Consider the following 20032-nt stretch of genomic DNA (forward strand, 5'->3'; position numbering starts at 1 on the left):
ACCTACTTTTTCCCCACCCGGCAGACTTAATGGCCACTTCTGTCTGTTGCGGACACTGTCAATTATGCCCGCTAGGGGGCGCACAGTCGACCCGGGGAGATCAGAATCCCAGCCCTGGTGTGGTAGCGAATTGTCAGACACACCCCTCCAGTTGCCAGGAGCTGCCAGGACACAGTGGGACTCCACATACCATCTGAAGCAGTCCTGTGGTATCTACTACCATCAGGCCCTTCACTTTCCGTATGTCGTTAAGTGGATCGTACTCGGTTCTCTGTACTCGATATTGAGCTATAAAACCCCGCCTTTAGCGGGTGAAAAGAAGCGGTGGCAGCTCACATTGACAAAACTGAACCACCTTTAACAGGGGTGCAAGTTCTTCTGGAAATGCTTTTTGCACGATTTTGGAGCATGGTTCAATCAAAAGTGGTTAAGGTACTAAATGAGTAATCAGAAGGTTGCTGGCTAAGCCTCCACCACTGCCAGGGTGCCACCTTTGGACCCCTGAGCAAGGCCCTCAAGACTCAATTGTAAATTGCTTTCAAATGACATTACATTTACATTAATGGATAAGAAGGCCTGGCTCTCAATCATCATTCCGATTCATTCCAAAGGTTTTTAACGAGGTTACTCAGTGGTTAAGGTACCGTATTAGTTAACAGAAAGTTGCTGGTTCAAGCTCCACCACTGCCAGGGTGCCACTTGTGGACCCCTGAACAAGGCGCTCAAGCCTCAATTGTAGATTACTTTTAAATGACCTTAGACTTACATTAATGGATAATAACGCCTGACTCTCAATTATCATTCCAATTCATCCCAAATATTTTTAATGAGGTAGCGGTCAGGGTTCAGTGCAGGCCAGCTGAGTTCCTTCACACCAAAGGACAGGATTAGGGTTAGCCATGCTGGTGAGAGTCTTTCCCAAACTGTTGCCACAATGCTGTAAGCTTTAAACAAGCGTTAGCGTGGCTGACAGACATCAAAATAATAGGCTGTCCACGTACCTGTGGCCATATACTGAAAAAAAGAAGCAGGTGTTTAATCCCTGTACCAGACTAACTGGTGTCTGGACGCCTGACAGATTGGAATAGTAGATATTAGCACTGCAGCTAACAGATCAGAGAGATTAAGAGTCTGTGAGGTACCGAGTAGGTGGATTTGCTGGTGATCTCCAGCAGCTTGTTTTTGGCTCGGCGCTCTGATTCTCGGGCTTCATGCAAGTCCTGCTTCAGCTGCTCGGCTTCTTTGGCTCTGTGGGAAAAGCAGAGTTAAGGAGTGAATACAGAACACACAGGAAGCCTTCAGGATGTTTTCATTCATTCATCTTCAGCCACGCCCAACCACCAAAAGCTAACCGTGTTATTATTACTGTCATTGATAAAGTAGATGGTTTAGTTACAGCCAAATGTTCAGTCCCTTAGCTCTTTAAATTTCTTGATCATGTTGTGTAGAGCCTGGTGGTACAGCTCAAGTGGTCAACATTTGTTACACATCAAATGAGCTAGCATGGCCGATACAGTGCATGCTCTTCAGCACTCTATTACACCTGTTTGAGCCTCTCATAATGTATTAATTTGGTCACTTGATTCTCCTTTTGGTCAGTATTTACTTTGTTTTGTATTTCTAGTTGATTTTCCACAGTTTGTTTGTTTATTTCTCTAGTTTTTCTCTAGAGAGTCCAAACAGCCCAGCCGTGTGTAGGTGCACTCGTCAGTGCGCGCTTAGTGCAGGTCCCAAGCATATAGAAATAAGTAGGGTTGTGTATAAAAATCCCCCCAAAAATCCCTAAAAACATTTAGCGGTACAGCGGTAAAACACGCTAGCACACCAGAGCTGGGATTTCAAATACATCGTATCGAATCTCAGCTCTGCTGTCCGGCTGGGCCGGGCGACTGTATAAACAAAGGCTGTTGTTCATAGGGTAGGATAAAGCCGGACCAGGGTTTCTCATAACTGATGCAATTACGACCTCTGCTGGCTGATTGATGGCGCCTGCACAGAAACGGGGAAAAAATGCTGTCAGGGTGTGTCTCTCCGTACACAGGGCTGATCCGCATTGCACTTGTCAAAGTGTAGGTGATGAGATGCATACGGCTGCTGCCCACATGTCGGGGGGGCGTGTGACAGTCTCACTCCCCTCAATCGAGGCGGGGGTCAGCACCAGAAGAGAGGAAGAATGACGCAATTGGGTAAAAATTGGACGCGCAACAATCGGAAGAAAAAGGGAGAAAGTGCATTAAAAAAAAATCCCTAAATACGGGAGCAGCCAAAGGATTTTCATATCGTTTGTATCTTGGTTAAGTCTTCTGCTCTTCTAATTCATCTAATTACCGTCTCTGATATGAGCTAACAAATATGGAAGCCAACCACAACCTAAAAACAGGGTATCATTTTTAAATTCTATTTTAAGTAACCAATTTATCCTGGTGAGAGTGTCGATGGGTCACCAGAAAACACTAGGCACAAAGCAGTAACACCCTGGACAGGACACCAATCCATCAGAGGGCTTCGTCTCTACCCCCCAGACGTTCAAAACCAGATATAAACGGTGGTGGGCTAGTGTAATAGGCCATTGTGCCACCCGATTGCCTTAAAATGTGGATCTCTACATATATATATACGTATATAGACACACATTACACAAACAGCAAATGAATAGATAGGACACGACCAGACTACAGGCTCGTTTCATTCCTTCACGTCATCTCATGCCACTGCTGAGATCTGGAGCTCTTAAGTTCAAATCCCAGGCCGTGCTGTCAACCTGACAGAGGGAGATTTATCAGGCGTGTAAGACTCACCTTCTTTGAGATTCCTCAGCCATTTTGAGGGCGAGCATCTCAGTCTCCATCATCTTCTGCTCGATGAGCCGTTTCTCCTCCTCACTGCGGATCGCCGTCACCTTTAACATCCACATTAATGTAAACACAGTATAGTATTGCACAGCTTCCAGCTAAAGTAAATATATCCGCGAATAGAACGAGAAGAATATGTAACTACAGTGCAAATCCATGAATCTGAAAAAAGCCATGTTTAGTCCCATGAATATTTACCATCCACTTCAACTGTGTGACTGCTGTGTCGTATCAGTATCCAAAAGAACAAGAATTACAACTGCTCTGGTGTTACACAGAACTAGTGCCCTCCTACATTCACAGAAAAATGTGCTTAATTTCATGGGCCACAGGTTTTACCAAAGAAAAGAGCCACATTTCATGTCAGTCATTAATTACACTCATAAATCTAATGATAGAATGAATGGAAGCTACAACACACAGCACAGCTGCCTTCGTAGTTAAATGTAAATCAGCAACATCCAGCGACAGTGCAAGGCTTCATGTTCTGTCTCAAATACCAAAATTCTCATCCATGTTTTCACACACACGCCCTTGCGTCCAGAGAATTGGTTGGGAGTTTTCCAAACTCAGTTACCCGAGTCGTGTTTTAGCTGCTGTACACTTACAATTGCTAACTGAATTGCCGTAGGATTGCTAGGACCGCCTCATATTGCAGGTTAACCAGTAAACATGATGCACTTGAACACTACACAAATAAAACATGTTAAATCGCTACACACAAACTTTTAATGTTTAATTTCACAGCAAATTGAGTACTACAAGGGAAAGGCTCGTTTTACGGTCCGTGGTGCGATTTTCACGGCCGTGAATATAGTTGGGCCTTACACATAAGCAAAAGAAAGACATATGAGGTGAATGTGATGTAAATAAATAAACAGAAACTAAGAAACTAAATCTGGATGCTTCAATAAGACAACAACCCACCACTCAGGCCTAGATCTGAATCTTAGCTCGGCACCCGACCTGGCTCCTCCTGTTTGGTGGTGCATACTGTCATTCCCAGTCAGCTTCAAATAATAATTAGTATGACATTCAGGGCTTCTTTCATTTATTTTGTAAAAACTGTTATATAACAGCAATGAAACCTGAGGATGTGTGATATCAAGAATAACGTTGCAGGCCTAATCACAAACCCATGATGTTACTGATCGTTATATGATGTTAATGATTATTTTTAATAAAGTGCTTAAACGTGCCTTGATCCGCTGGATCTCCTGCTCTGCTTCAGCAGCTTTCTGAGCCAGCAGTTTGGCTTCCTCCTCAGCAATCTGGGCCTTCTCTGCTAAAAGATCCGCCGTCTCTTCTGAACGCATCTGAACAAGAGGGGGAGACACAAAGACTTAGGGTAGATTCACTTTTGCACTGGATGTGTTGTTTCCTATGGAGTGTGGCCACGTTGGGCTGGCAATTCTAGCGCTTGCAGTGGCGCTCAGAGTTCCTCCAATGAGACGAACTGTTTGAGCGACTCGGGCAGTATGAACAACGCTTAATGTGAAAAGCTTAACATGACATTGTACCAAAACAACGAGTGAGGAATTTCATTAGTGGACTTATGAGCAATAATAATTAAGAGAAGTTTAGTGCTCCTGTGTCGTTCTTTTAATACATTAATCCACATAAAGCTTTTTTATTTTAACAATAAGCATTTTAGACTCTCTGAGAAGCTGATTCTCACCATTTCTCAGAACCTCGAGCTGTAACACAAGTTTAAAAGTGAAACAGTGAGGAAAACCCAGATAAACACAGATACATGTGGAGCTTTCAGACTGGATCTGATGGTTATTCCACACAAATGCAGATTCGTGTCTTGGTCACTTTGATTGCATTTTACCGCCACTACTCATGTGAATGCACCATAGAAGCCAACGAACAGTCACACAGAACACAAAGTAATTGGGGGAATAAACTAATGAAATTGACAGTAATCTAAAGTTTCCATCAGTCAGGAACCTGTCAGAAGTTGCTGAAGGACTAAAAGTCAAAATCTGGAGCAGTAGGTACATGTTCAGCTTTTTCCAATATCCTACTGAAAGCTACTTTTTTGATTTTGTGAATATGGCCCAGATTTCTCATTCATCTCGGAGCTGCATTAGTATTAGGACTGAGCTTCTGTCCATAGTCGATTGGTTCGTGCTCACCAGGGCTTCATTAGCCATAAGAGCTTCATCCTGCAGCTGAATGAATCGTCTCTTCAGCTCATCACGGGCTCTCTCAGCTTCCTCCCGCAAGTGCTTCTCTCTCTCCAGCCTCTGTCTTTCCATCTACAGAGAGAAAGAGGGGAAAAACGAGAGAGCTTTAGCAATATGAACGTACGTATTTGTCATGCCAATGAAGCTACTTTTGAACTGAACTGAGAGAAGAAGAGAAAGGAAGAGAGAGGGTGAGAAAGAAAGTGACAGAGAGCAATAGGACAAGTAAGGGGAGAGTAAGAGGAAAAGAGAGAAAGTGGAAAGAGGAAAACAGAGAGAGAGAAAGAAAGAAAGAAAAAGAGAAAGATAGCAAGAGATAAAGGAAAAGAAAGAGAGGACGAGAGAGGAAAAAAAGAGGAAGAGAGGGGAAGAGCAAGAGAAAGAAAGAGAAAGAGTGGAAAGAGGAAAAGAAAGAGATAGAGGAAAAGAGAAAGTGGAAAGAGGGAAAGAGTGAGAGACAGAGGAAGAGAGAAAAAGCAAAAAAGAGAGGGAAGAAAAGAAAGAGAGGAAGAAAGAAAGGAAGAGAGAGGAAGAGAGAGATAAAGAGGAAAAAAGTGAGAAAGCAAGAAAAAAGAGAGAAAAAAGGAAGAGATAGAGGAAGAGAGAAAGAAAGGCAGGAATAGAGAGATTGAGAGAAGAAAGAAAGAAAGAAAGAGAGGGAATGAGAGAGGTAGAGGAAGAGAGAGAGGAAGAGAGAGACAGGAAAAGAGAAAGAGAAAGGAAGAGAGAGACAGAGAGGGTATAGAGGTATATATATAGTATATATACAGAAAAAGATATATATACACAGAGATAGAGAAAGAGAGAGAGTGATATAAACAGAGAGAGAGAGAGAGAGAGAGAGAGAGAGAGAGAGAGAGAGAGAGAGAGAGAGAGGAATCTATACATGTTTATAGAAGGTCAGGAATCTTCAGTGTGACTGAATATAGAAGCAGTCTGTAACCAGTGTGTGAGTTTGTGAATAAAAAGTCAATATCAGGCGGCGTCTTTAACAGGAGACGCTCCTTCAGCTTCACAACACTGGTCTCATTCAATAAAGTGTGAAAAAGTAATTGCCCCCTTAATTCTAATTCCACAGTATGGCTGCTGCTGCATCTTTGTGTCACACTGTACAATTTTAGATCATCATACAAAACACAATACACAAAAGGGAATTGGAACAAAAACAAAACAAGACACCAATTAAGAGGACAAAGCTTTCCATCACAGATACCCCCCTCACTGCACCATTGGTTACTTAATCAACCTGTTCAAAATGTAACTAGAAAGCCAGTTCAGCTCATTTCAGTCAGTCTTGCTTATCTTCAAATCTTACCATCAAACTAAATCCTTCACCTCAAAGTTTCTACAGGAACACCATGCCATGATCCATGAATATTTCAAGAATTTAATGGAAGAAAGTTGAAAAAGACTACACAGCCATGTCTTAAGCTCTAGGACTCCACTGAACCACACTAAGAACCATGAGCTTTAAGTGGAGTGAACTTGGACCAGTGCTGAATCCCTGCAGGAGTGACCAGCCTGCTGAAGTTTATTCAAGGGCTCAACGACAACTCATCTATTCCTGACCTGAACCCAAGGTGGGCAGGGAAGCCCCTGTTCCACCCGAGCACCTCAAGCCCTACGTACCCTACGATGCCAGTTCAGTTTTTAAGGGTGCAGACACGAGAGGCGATTTACGCTCATCACAAGTTTTTTAAAATTCTAATATTCAGGCTGATCACATGATCTCCATCTACCTGTCCGTCCCTCTCACCTGTTTGCGAGCTTTCTCCTCTCTAGCCTGAGCCTTCATCTGCTGCACCTCCAGCGAGTCCACCCGCCGCCTCCTCATGAACAAGTCGTGGTTGCCAATGCACAGCTGCAGAATCTGACATCCAAAACAAACAAAGACTATTCTATACAAGACAAATCCAAAATATGGCCAAATATATGTGGACACTTGCCCATGAGCACTCTGGATATCTCATTTTCAGAACCGTAAGCATGAACATGGGCTTCAAGGCTTTACACAAAAGTTAAAGTGTATTTGAGTGAAATGTGTACAATATGTTCAAAAAGCACTTGTGAGGTCAGGTAGGGATTGTGGATGAAAAGGCCTAGCTCACAGCCAGCATTCCAATTTATCCTTAATGTTGTTCAATGAGATTAAAATAAGGGTTCTCATTGTTCTACACAACAAACTTTTGGGACCCCGTTTTGTACACAGTGGAACGGTCATGCTCAGTTATTGATCATATACTCTATATACACCAACCAGGCCTAACATTATGAGCACTGACAGGTGAAGTGAATAACACAGATTATCTCTTCATCACGGCACCTGTTAGTGGGGGGGATATATTACGCAGCAAGTGAACATTTTATCCTCAAACCTGTGTTAGAAGCAGGAAAAATGGGCGAGCGTGAGGATTTGAGCCAGTTTGACGAGGGCCAAAATGTGATGACTAGACGACTGAGTCAGAGCATCTCCAAAACTGCAGCTTTTATGGAGTGTTCCCGGTCTGCAGTGGTCAGTATCTACCAAAAGTGATCCAAGAAAAGAACAGTGGTAAACCAGCGACACAGTCATGGGCACCCAAGGCTCATTGATGCACGTGGGGAGCGAAGGCTGGCCCGTGTGGTCCGATCCAACAGACGAGCTACTGTAGCTCAAACTGCTGAAGAAGTTCATGCTGGTTCTGATAGAAAGGTGTCAGAATACACAGAGCATCACAGTTTGTTGTGTATGGGGAAGCAAAAGGGGGACCAACACAATATTAGGAAGGTGTATTACCAATCTGGAAGGAATATTTTCCAAGGGTTGAGGAATAGCATCATGTTACCTGTACATGCAACCAAATGTTCCTGACTTAAAACTTGGTTGCACCACCTTTAGCAGCAATGACCGCAACTTAACACTTAAATGTCTTTCAAAAAGGAAAGGGCCTTCCCCAAAGTTTAAACCTTTTAAATCATTCAAACTTATAGTGCTCAAAACCTTCATTATATACATGATGAAATTAAAATGGTTTATATTCTATGTGCTCTTGTCAATAGAACGAGCCACAGACTTATACAGTATAAAGTCCCAGTCATACAACAAAAATTTATAATAAAAAAAACCTTGGTAAAAATACTGTGATACAAATTTTTGGTCATACAACCCAGTCCTAGTGTCCACATACTTTGACCATATATTATATTTGCCAGTATCAACAATACAGTGTAGATCAACGTAAAAAATAAGGTCCATGATGGACTCACCAGCTTGTTCACTCGCAGCTTTGAGGAGTTGAATTTGAAGACGTCAGCTTTCTTATCCAGCGGCTTAATAGCAAACTGCAGATAAAATGAGACACAAACAACATGAGGAGGCTCTCGTGAACCTTTCAGAGAACAACAGCTATCATCCCAAATGTACTAATGAAGGGATTCTCATCTCGAGTAATTAGAACAGGATCATGCGCTTAACACTTCTAACAGAATGGATTAAGAAGGGGCTGGATTGGGGCTGGATGAGCAGAGTCCACATTGTAAAAAGTAAAACTAATTAATTAATCTCCCAGTCGATGCCCAGAACATTATGTCTACGGCTTGGGTCCTCAAGCTTCTAATTGGCTGGTTCATTGTAATGAATGTGTCATTGTGCAATCAATCCATTTTGTTGCTTGCCGTCCTCTTCCTCTTTTACCTCTAAGTCTTTTCCAAAGAATCAGTTCTTCTTATAAAGTGTCCAAAATAAAATGCTTATTTGGGTTATAAGTGAGCGGTTTGGTTTGATTAGGTTCAAGGATACATTTGTTTGTCTTCTTTGCCGTTCAAGCTACTGTCTAAAGCTTTCATCAGCACTAAAAATATAAGGGCATCGACGTTGCTTGTCTTGCTTTCACATCCATACAGAGTCTGGACACTTCTGATCTTTGTTTGGAGAGATCTTTTCTTGTTCTGTGTTGTATTTCCTGACTGCAGGATCATTTGCTGTTGATCCATATTTAATATATCTGACATTTGACTGTCCACCAACAACATCATCAACATCTTACACCGTCTACAGTTTAACAGGTTCGACTCCTGGCTGGCTGAATTACTAGGATCAGTAGTGGCTTAATGGGTAGAGCTGTGGGTTACCAACTTAAAGGCTTGGGACCCTTGAGCGAGGCCCTTAACCCTCTCAATTCCAGGTTCGGTGACCTTGCGATCTGACCAAGCTTCCAAAGAAGTACTGAACACTGTATGTATACACCGATCAGCCATAACATTAAAACCACCTCCTTGTTTCTACACTCACTGTCCATTTTATCAGCTCTACTTCCCATATAGAAGCACTTTGTAGTTCTACAATTACTGACTGTAGTCCATCTGTTTCTCCGCATGCTTTGTTAGCCCTCTTTCACCCTGTTCTTCAATGGTCAGGACCCCCCACAGGACCACCACAGAGCAGGTATTATTTAGGTGGTGGATCATTCTCAGCACTGCAGTGACACTGACATGGTGGTGGTGTGTTAGTGTGTGTTGTGCTGGTATGAGCAGTGCTGCTGGAGTTTTTAAACACCTCACTGTCACTGCTGGACTGAGAATAGTCCACCAACCAAAAATATCCAGCCAACAGCGCGCCGTGGGCAGCGTCCTGTGACCACTGATGAAGGTCTAGAAGATGACCGACTCAAACAGCAGCAACAGATGAGCGATCGTCTCTGACTTTACATCTACAAGATGGACCAACTAGGTAGGAGTGGACAGTGAGTGGACACGGTATTTAAAAACTCCAGCAGCGCTGCTGTGTCTGATCCACTCATACCAGCACAACACACACTAACACACCACCACCATGTCAGTGTCACTGCAGTGCTGAGAATGATCCACCACCTAAATAATACCTGCTCTGTAGTGGTCCTGACCATTGAAATGGACAGTGAGTGTAGAAACAAGGAGGTGGTTTTAATGTTATGGCTGAGTGTATGTATATATCACAAATAAAGGTGTTCCATCTGCCCTAGAAAGTCACAAGTCAAATTTGAACCAATCAGGACTCTCCATGTAGGGTTTTTGGCTGACTGCTTTTATTGAGGCTTTGAAATTTTACACTGCGCTCAGAATTTTGCATCCTAAAACCCGGTGAGTGAAATATAACGGATGAGTATGAGTATGTGTACCTCTTTATCACTGTAGGAAATGTTGCGGATCTCGTTCCAGGGAAAAGACACTTTGGGCGTCAGTTTGTTGTCGGGATCGTAAATGTGCAGACCCAAGGCGTCAACACCCAGGAGCAAATCGGTTCCTTTTTTGTTCTGCAACACAATATAAACATCAGCTGGATCCTAAAAAACAAAGCTACACCATGGACAGTTCTACTGACAGATCAGCCAGATTCACGTTACACAACAGACATAAAACAAGAGCATCGCTAAATGATTCGCTTCACTCAAAGCCCTTGGTGTGACACCTGATGTTAATTAATCCCTTGATTTCCAGATAAGTAGCATTTCCAAAGTTGGATACTATCATTATTTGAGAAAAAAATAAAAATAAAACAAGACCAATTCTATCCATACATGCAGAACTGTAAATACTGTACATGCACATACCACAGAATGGGAGCTAAATCATAGTGGAGAAGTCACCTAAACTAATGAAATGACCTTGTTAACATTTCATAGGTTAGATTTCTCTACCTGTAGCTTTATAATTCTAGACTTGGAATGTCAGGTGACCCTGATCGCTCAGATTTAGCTCCGAATGCTGCATCTCGGATCCTTATTAGGTAAAAAGGCGCTTTACTAAAGAAACTTTTTAATTAGCTTATTGATCCTGTAAAGCAGTATAGCCCATCATTCAGACAAAGATGGTTTATTGGACGAGCTTATAGAATGATGTTACAATAGAAAACTCAGTATCAAATTAACAATTTGTATACTTTATTTTATAAAACAAAAAGTGTAATGTTGTGAAAGTGGCAGTAATGTAAAATACTATCATAAACAAACACTAGTTCAACGATCAAACTGAAGTCAGAAAGTCAGAAGCCTGATCATGCCACTCTAAAATATCCCATCATTCTCCTTGTTTGTTCTTTTGCAGCATGATTCAACAGATTAATATTTCATTTAAAGCAAACTCGAGCTCTGCAGAAAAGTTTGGAGCTGCAAATTCTTAATTTCTGTTTGGGGGGGGGGGGGGGGGGGGGGGGATTTTATTAACAAGATCAAAAACTGACGTCTGATCTGACCAGATTCGCTGGTGATTGTCTGTGTGGCATGTTTGGTTTCAGCTACAGGTTGCTTTATGGACAAAGAATAATGCAGTCTAGTTGTTAAGACACAAAGTCCCAAGCATCCCACGGTATACACACCACTCCAAGTAAACTTTTGACCTCAGCCGGACATGGAGGAGCAACGAAGTGAAAGCAAAAGAGATCAGGGCAACAGGCGCTCGTCCCAGAGTGAGAGTGATAACTGCAGTGTTGAGATTGTGAGTAACTCCACACAGAAATCATTGTACAGTAAGAGTGGTTCTTACCTTTATCAAAAAGTAATTGACCCCGTACATCTCCAGATCCTGGGCTATTTTTAAATATTCCATCTCCGCCTCGTCTCTGGAACAAACAAAAACATGAAAGATGGAGGAAATTATATAATTTGTTATAAGGCTACATGCTGAGCTCAAGAAGTGAGATTTTCAGCCAATATGTCAAACTGTTCTTGTTTGGAGAGTAAAACCAACAAATGGTAAAAATAGATTTGGTAAAAGTGCTTCTGCAGATAGATTTACCCTTGGCAGGAGTAAAAAACAGAACCTTAACAGAGAAAGAACCACATCATACTGCAGTAAACAGGATGTCTAGCTAACCGGTGCATTAAGAATGGTATAGTTACACAATATGAAGCATTTACTGTATGATGTGGTTTAGGATGGCATTAGGACATTATTTGCATGTGCTGTGTAAACACTGTCTCTCAAGTAAAATTCTACAGTCACAGCCACTGATCGGTTCTTTTAACCCACTAGGGGCGGGGTTTAGCAGACAGCAGAATCACGTGTGGAGAGTCACCTTGACCAGTCAGCAGAGGTTGTACTAACCAAAGCGACAAGAAACCCAGTTTCAGTCGTTGTCCCTCCCCCTACAGACACACAGCCAATCGTGTGTCTGTGTAGGAGCTCGGCCGGCTGATAGCAGAGCTGAGATTTAGCTGGATGCCCTTCCTAATGCAACCCTCTTTATTTTATCTGGGCTTGGGACCAGCACTGAGAGCGCACCGACAAGTGCACCTTGCATGTCTGAGCAGACAACTGACAGGCTGATAGCACTGCTGAGATTCCCCCCCCGACCCCATGGTGGACAAGCATAAACAAATGAAAGACTAAAATAACTAAAAAGAATTTGTGTAAGATGAATGTGATTGAAAATGTTGTTCGCTTGCCTCCTGCATGATTTCTTTTGATATGATGCCAACCCATGCGGTGTGTTTGTGTGTGTGTGTGTGTGTTTGTGTGTGTGGTGGTAGAATTTAAATATATGAGCTGCAGTGCATCAACTTGTTCTGAATGAGAAATATAAATTCAGAATACACAGAATTTCAGTCAGAAAACGTGCGTTATGCAGAATACTAGCTGTTCCGAGAGAGAGAGAGAGAGAGAGTGTGTGTGTGTGTGTGTGTTACCTGGTCTTGCTTCGGTGCTCAGCGTAGCACACGGTGATTCTCTCCTCCCACATTTCAGCGGTCATCTGGTACAGATTAATAACCTGTGCACCACAAAGCCCAGACCTCAGTGAGAGAGCTTTAAAAGACCTACGATCACATTATAAAAACTACCACACTGAAGCCCTGAGGAGTCTAAAATAACAGTATCACATTAACAGTACTTTGGAACAGCATGAGACCAAAAGTATATGGACACCTGACCATTAGCTTGTTAAACATTCCATTACAAGCTCAGTAGCTTTAATTTTAAGGTGGATTAACGTTTGCAACTATATAAACCTGTGGAGGCTTTCCAAAGGAATTTGGAGTGTGTCTGTGGTATTTGTGCTCAATCAGGCTGTTTCTCTATCAACCATTTGATTCAAGGTGTTCATATAGACAGCTGCCTCAGTAGAGACGATTCTAATGCGATTACTTAGACGGCGATTACGGCAGCGCAGTTTTAACTTACTAAGCTAACACAATTAGCCTCAGGCCATTCAAACCAACAGGCTGAGGTGGCACAATACACTCCCTCTGTGTACCAAAAACGGTTAAACTGTCCCTGACTTTTACAATTAACAAATACATTTACAATTATACAACAGTTAGTTCCGACCTTACAATCTGATTGGTTGAGAAGCGTTCTAACCGTGCAGATATTCGTGATAACAGCACGGCCTTTTCACACCACGACTGTATTACTCCGCTGACGCGTTGCCAGTAACGACGAGCTTCATGCACACAAACGCGCACGCAGGCGACACAGCCTTTATTCCCGATCGCGTTTTAAATCAGTTATCTGATATACAATCTAGCGCACTGTGTAGGGAACATAAATCAATTGTCTAATATATTGTCGTGCACCATGTAGTGAACATGAATGTGTTATCTGATATACAATCTAGTGCACTGCGTAGGGAACATAACCAATTGTGTAATTCACTATCTAGTGCACTATGTAGGGAACATAAATCCACGATCTGATACACAATCTAGTGCACTATGTAGGGAACATTAATGTGTTTGTAACGTGAGCAGTTAGCTTAATAGACCAGTTAACAGCTTCTAAAAGTTCTGTTATCACCCATAATCCTTTGGTGTGTGTGAGAGGTTTTTTATTTCTTTTTTCCCTTCTGAGGTTCTTGCCTTTTTCTTCTTGTTGTTCTTACCTCCCGGAAATGAGTTTCTGCAACTTGGGATGTCTGCTTTGTAGTGTTAAACTTTATATTCGTTGTGGAACTACTTTTTGGTGGAAGGTATTGTCAATATTAAAGCATATTTAATATGAAATTCAGGGCTTCTTTGATTTATTTTCTTTCTTTATTTTGTAAAAAACTGTTGCATAAAAGCAATAGAACACTTGAGGTCGTGTGTTATCGCGAATAACATCATGGCTGTGATGATCTGCGACCGAATCACAGCCGTGATGTTATTCACTCCCTCTCGTGTTCTATTGCTTAAATAAATGACACTTGTGCACCTTTATACAAATTAAATCATTGAGAATAGCGCTGAAGAAGCGTTGGACGCTTCTGACAGACCCTTTGACAGCAGCAAAGTTTGAGAGCATTTGTGTTTTTCCTGTCCTGCTTTCACATCCATAAAGAACAATTTTTCCTTCACCGAACTTTACAGCTGCCTCTGCATCTCTGTACAGGTTTCCTTGCATCAGCATAAGCCAGATAGTAATGCAGGACTTATCACTGCAGAATACAGTCAAATGCTCCAATGATGAGTCCAATAATAGTGTGCTTTACATCACCTCTACAAATCAGTATTATTCATATTAGATGCTTAAGATGGTCTTACTGTAAGAGGCCACACAGCCATTAATACCCGACCTAAGAAATGCCACAAAGATGTTTTACTGTGTATAGTTCAGCAGACAGGGTTGCTAGTCTGTGTGCCTACAGCTTTACAGTGTAAGGACACCAATGTTCTCATTAAAAATAAACAATTTTAACCCAATTTTAACGTTCAATCCTGTTTCTTTTCTTGCCACCCCCGTTTAAATCAATTATGAATACTGTATATAAAACATGAAATACTGAAATTGACGTTTATATAAAAGTAAAGTACATTTTTCAGTGAATGAACGACTTACTCTCTTTGGTAAAAGTTCCTCTTGTGAGAGGAATCCAGGTTTGTGAACATTTGGGTCATAATCACCGTACTGCACATACAAGATAAAGCAACATTAAATAAAACACAACATAACCATACAGACACGAAACATAAACAATTATCTCTATAAATAATTCAGGTTCACATTGTTTTATTTTTTTATTTTGCTATTAAGTTTTAAAGTTCTTTTCTTGTATAACAGAGACGTTTTTTACTCGTCTTCTTACACCGACAGACTTCTTCTTATTGACTTTACCTGCCGCTGGTTATTTCTCAGCTGCTATCTGCTGTCTGGCCTCCACCTCACCACCTTTCATTCCCCACCTCCCATTTCAATCTTCTCTGCCCCTTACCGCTCCGCTACAACTCAACGAACAGCAGCATCCACGCTGTTTACTCCTCTCTAAACAGGTAAGTGGACAGAAGTGGCTTCTGTCTATCAAACCCAATCAGCTTTTAGTTGTTGTTGTTTTGATAACACATATTTATAAATCAGAAGCACAGATTCGTTCTGCTGCTAAGCTAATCTGATTATAGATTGATGGTCAGGCTCAGGTTACTCATCACGTCTCATCACAATCCACTCCAGTCCTCAGCCTCTCTAACAACGGCCCTCCTGCGACGCGCCCACAAATTGCTTTTCTTCGAAACAACAGTGCGGGAACCGACCGTTAAGCAATACGAGCAAACAGAGACTGAAATACAGGATGAGAAAATAGAAAAAGAGAAATTCTGAATAAAAGGACGAGAGGGAAATGTAAAATCACAAAAGGGAAGAAGATGCTGACGGGGTAAGGGGGGGATCAAATGAAATTGTCTCTTGTGATTTCTTAGAACAAGTCTAATTTAAAGAAGAGAGAATAAGTGAGGATTGAATTTAAGATAAACAGGTTAGCGTGGTTATAAAAGAGCATTTAAATGAATTTAAGAGAGCATAAGCGAGGAATCCAGGACGGTAAGTGAGAAAATAAAAACAGGTTAAGAAAGAATCTGAAAATAAGTGCGCAGATAAAACACTCTAGTGAAAAGTGTTTGTAAACACAGTTGAAAAAAAAAATTATAGAAACCCATTTCATGTGTTGTGGAGCAGTTGTAGCTTAGTGGTCAAGTGGGTTTCAAGCCCCACCAATCCCAGGTTGCTACTATTTGTCAATGAGCAAGGCCCTTAATTCTTAATTGTTTGGATTGTATTTGGGCATAATTACAAGTCGCCTATGTGTGTAGTGTGATATTCAGCTAGCACACCAGCGCCACCGGATACTCGCCAACTCCACCGGTTCGAATCTCAGCTCTGCTACCGGTCGGCTGGGTGCCATCTAGCGAGCCCAATTGTCAGTGCCTGCAGCAGACAAAACTGGCCACTAGTCTGTTGGGTGGGAAACGACCGGACTAATAAGCGGGTGGGGTCATCTACGCTGTGTAAGGTCTCTGATTAGTAACCCAAGGTGGCAGTGCAGAAGTGGAGGAGCATGGAGATCGGTGCGTGTCTCTCTCTGTGCGTGATATCCAGCGTCATTTGCGAATCCACCGTGGCGTGGCAGAAAAGAAGGGGTCGAGGGACTGCACACATGTCAGAGGGGGCATGGGGCAGGTGAATATACCCTCCTCGGATGCAATCGGTAAGACTAATTGGCTACGCTAAATCGGGAGAAAAAGGTATCAGGAAATTGTCATAAATTAAAAAGTTGTGGATTTTTTCGGGATCGTCCCCTCCTTATCTCCCAATCTAGTCATTTCCAATTGCGCCACCTGGGCGCCCTTGAGACTTACAATTATGACCAAATACAATTCAAACAATTGAGAATCAAGGGCCTTGCTCAAGGGCCAAATAGTAGCAACCTGGCATTAGTGGGGCTTGAACCAGCAACTGTGAATCCGTTTCTGCTTGAGGAAAAAGATTCTCTGGTCTGATGAGACAAAAACTGGACTCTCTGGGCAGAAGAACAGCAAGCATGGTGGCATCACTAGCACAGAAACATGATGGTGGCAGTATCACGCTATGGGGGTGCACCAAAGTGCATGCAAACTCAGACTGGGGCTGTCCTAGAGTAGCCTAGACTTAAACTGCATGGAACATTTGTAAAATGACCAGATGGCAGTTCACAGACGCTGGTTTCCAATCTGACAGAGCTTGAGAGGATTAGCTATGAAGAATGCCAAAGGGGCTTCAACAAAGTGTTCTTATTTATTTGTTAGGATTGTAACGTCATGTTTTACACACTGTGGTTACATTCATGACAGAAACGGTAATTACTTGTTACACAAGGTTCATCAGTTCAAATTTTTAATGTCAAACAGAGTCATGGACAATTTTGTATCTCCAATTCACATCACTCGCACGTCTTTAGATTGTGGGAGGAAACCGGAGCTCCCGAAGGAAACCCACACAGACAAAGCTGTGAGGCGACAGTGCTACCCACCGAGCCACCGTGCCTACGAATGGGATAAACTGCCTAAATCTAAGTGTGTGGAGCTTGTGGAGACAAACTGAAGAAGACTGGAACTGCTGCGGCTAAAATAGCTGCCAATGGGGCTTCAATAAAGTTAAGAAAAAGGGTTGAAATATTGTTTGTTTAGTAGAAAAAAGGACAGAACATGAGAATGAAAAAAAACATGAGAACATAAAAGCAAAAGTACAAGAAATGAGAAATGGGGAGAAGAGGAGGAAAAGCACTTGAGAGAGAACCATAAAAACAGAACTGTAGAGTCACTTTGGTGATCTGATTGAAGGGAGTGAGAGCGAGAGAGCGAGAGCGAGAGCGAGAGAGAGAGAGAGAGAGAGAGAGAGAGAGAGAGAGAAAGTGAGAGAGAAGTAAATTGAATGTAGGTTGTGGTCCCTGCAGTTAGCTGAGGTTTACAGATAAATGGCTTGAAAAGCTCTTCAGATGCCAATCACAGAGCCGCCGGCTGTAGGAGACTCGTTCCTGACCGGAGCGGACGCTGGGATGACTGATGGAACCGTGGACCGACGTCAGGAGAAGGCTGAGGCAGAGCTGACATCTGTCACGGACAGAGATCTATAATGGACCCTACGAGGACTGACCTTAGCCTGGACGGCGTACGAGGCGAGCAGCACCGAAGCTTCAGGGGGGCAGTACACCTCCTCGTCCAGAATCTTCTGCTTTACCTGCAGGAAAAAAGAAAATGATTCAAAACACGCAGCAATGTTAGATCAAACTGATCCAGAATGTTGTGCTATCGTCTGGCCAGGCAGCTAAACAGACATGATTGGCTGGGCGTCGGTAGGAGAGGAAAGAAATAGTGGTCAAGCAGGGGATGCCCTCTGCTGGCCGGTCGAAGCAAATGGGATGAGCAAGTTAGTATACAGTAGTAGTCCCATTCTAGAAAACACCTGGAATATAATAAAGGAAATTACATGCTTCTAACTTTGAAGCAACAGTTTAGGGAAGGCCCTGTCCAGTTGCAGCTCCATGAAGACATGAATGAGTCCTGACCTCAGCCCCACTGAACAGCTCTGGAATCAACTGGAACATCAACTGAGGCTTTCTTGACTAACATCATTGTCCAGTCAAACAAATGCTCTTTTGACTGAATGGGCACAAATTCCCACAGATATCCTCCAAAGTCTTGTAAGAAGCCTGTTCAGAAAGGTGGCTGTTGTTATAGCTGAAACGGATCGTGGTCAGGTGTCCAAATACTTTTGGCCATATAGTGTAAGGACACCTATATTCAAATGATGGTTTTTATCACAAAATCCCAATAATTACTGCATTGCCCCCTACTAAGTGCACACTTGTTGATGTTACTGATATACAGACCTGTCATTGTGAGCCCTTGAGGAAAAGATAATGGGCAGTGCACAGCTTTTTAAAAGGGGGGAAGCCTAGTGGGCAGAGATCTGGCCTATCAATCGAAAGGTTTTGAGTTTGAATCCCGGCTATGCCATGCAGCCACTGTTAGGCCCTCGAGCGAGGCCATTAACCCTCTGGGTTCTATGGGCGCCATACGATTTTTGACCCTGCACTCGGACCATGGGAAAAAAATGTCACATGTACAGTAGTACCTTGAAACTCGACGTCAATCGGTTCTGGGACTGGCGTTGAGTTTAAAAGACGTTGAGTTTCAAGGTATTTTTTCCCATAAGGATGTTTGGGAAATCTGTTAATGCATCCATGGTCCCGTGGAACTGCAGATATTTTAGGCTCATGTAAAATCATGGGGTTGTTTTTGACAATAACACAAATATAATATACAAACACTTTCTCAGAACCTCGAGCTGTAACACAAGTTTAAAAGTGAAACAGTGAGGAAAATCCAGATAAACACAGATACACGTGGAGCTTTCAGAGTGAATCCACACAAATGCAGATTCGTCTCATATTCGCACTTTGATGACGTATTACCGCATCGCTCAAGCCGCGCGCCGAACATAGCAGCCGTTCATTGTTCATTTGAAATTAAATACATATTTTTTTTAAAACAAACTGAACACATCGAGTTTAAGGGAAACGAGTATAAGGGTACAAATTTCTCGACGAAGGACATCGAGTTTCAAAGATTTTGAGTTTAGGGGACGTTGAGTTACAAGGTACCACTGTATACATTTGACAAAAATATTTAGATGAGTAAAATAACACAAACGCTAGTGACCACTTCATACATCTGCCCACTGAGGGACAAACAGAATTCCGATTAAAGTACAAATAAAATTCCGGACGATATGTCTCTCGGGACAGGCGCTGGGCATAAAGCGGACACAGATGACACCAGATACTTTTGTCTGGTTATGAAAAAAAGCTCCAGAAATGTCCATGTCCAGGAAATAATTCCCCTGCAGCTGGAGTATTTCTAAAAGCCACCTGTGGAGAGACCACAGCAGCTCACTACAGTCCATCAAATAAATGAACCTGCAGTTCTGCTCTCACACTCGTGAGCTGCACAAATCAAACTCGCAGCCACAAGTGTCTGCCAGACGTCTGTAAAATACCACACGCGGCTCTGCCAAATGAACCGACTCCGGCGCCAAACGCTGTCACCTGGGAGCTGCGGCTCACGGTCCCGAGCAGTAACTGCTTCACATGAACAATGAGCAACCGAATGTCGGTGCCAGCAAACGCAGCATAATTACGCATTAATAAATGAATCCCGATGTGAACCGCAAAACCGACGACCGACTTAAAAGTCCCGAGCATTAATAATTTAAGTATGAGATATTTTAATGTAGTAGCTTAGCAGCTGT

General features: G+C 42.5%; 1 protein-coding gene across 1 annotated transcript in view; it reads right to left on the bottom strand.

Annotated features, from left to right (window-relative positions):
• nf2a (NF2, moesin-ezrin-radixin like (MERLIN) tumor suppressor a) overlaps nt 1–20032 on the bottom strand; it is a 48990-nt gene that overhangs the window by 11591 nt on the left and 17367 nt on the right. Inside the window, exons 5-15 of the mRNA XM_063017629.1 lie at nt 17876–17959; nt 14813–14881; nt 12685–12767; nt 11543–11618; nt 10180–10314; nt 8291–8365; nt 6801–6914; nt 4994–5116; nt 4052–4168; nt 2799–2899; nt 1143–1248 (exon numbers count right to left, since the gene is read on the bottom strand). Of these exons, the coding sequence (XP_062873699.1) occupies nt 1143–1248; nt 2799–2899; nt 4052–4168; nt 4994–5116; nt 6801–6914; nt 8291–8365; nt 10180–10314; nt 11543–11618; nt 12685–12767; nt 14813–14881; nt 17876–17959 (1083 nt within the window). The remainder of the gene's footprint in view (nt 1–1142; nt 1249–2798; nt 2900–4051; nt 4169–4993; nt 5117–6800; nt 6915–8290; nt 8366–10179; nt 10315–11542; nt 11619–12684; nt 12768–14812; nt 14882–17875; nt 17960–20032) is intronic.

Source organism: Trichomycterus rosablanca, chromosome 21 (genome assembly GCF_030014385.1).
Source record: "Trichomycterus rosablanca isolate fTriRos1 chromosome 21, fTriRos1.hap1, whole genome shotgun sequence".
Classification (NCBI taxonomy): domain Eukaryota; kingdom Metazoa; phylum Chordata; class Actinopteri; order Siluriformes; family Trichomycteridae; genus Trichomycterus; species Trichomycterus rosablanca.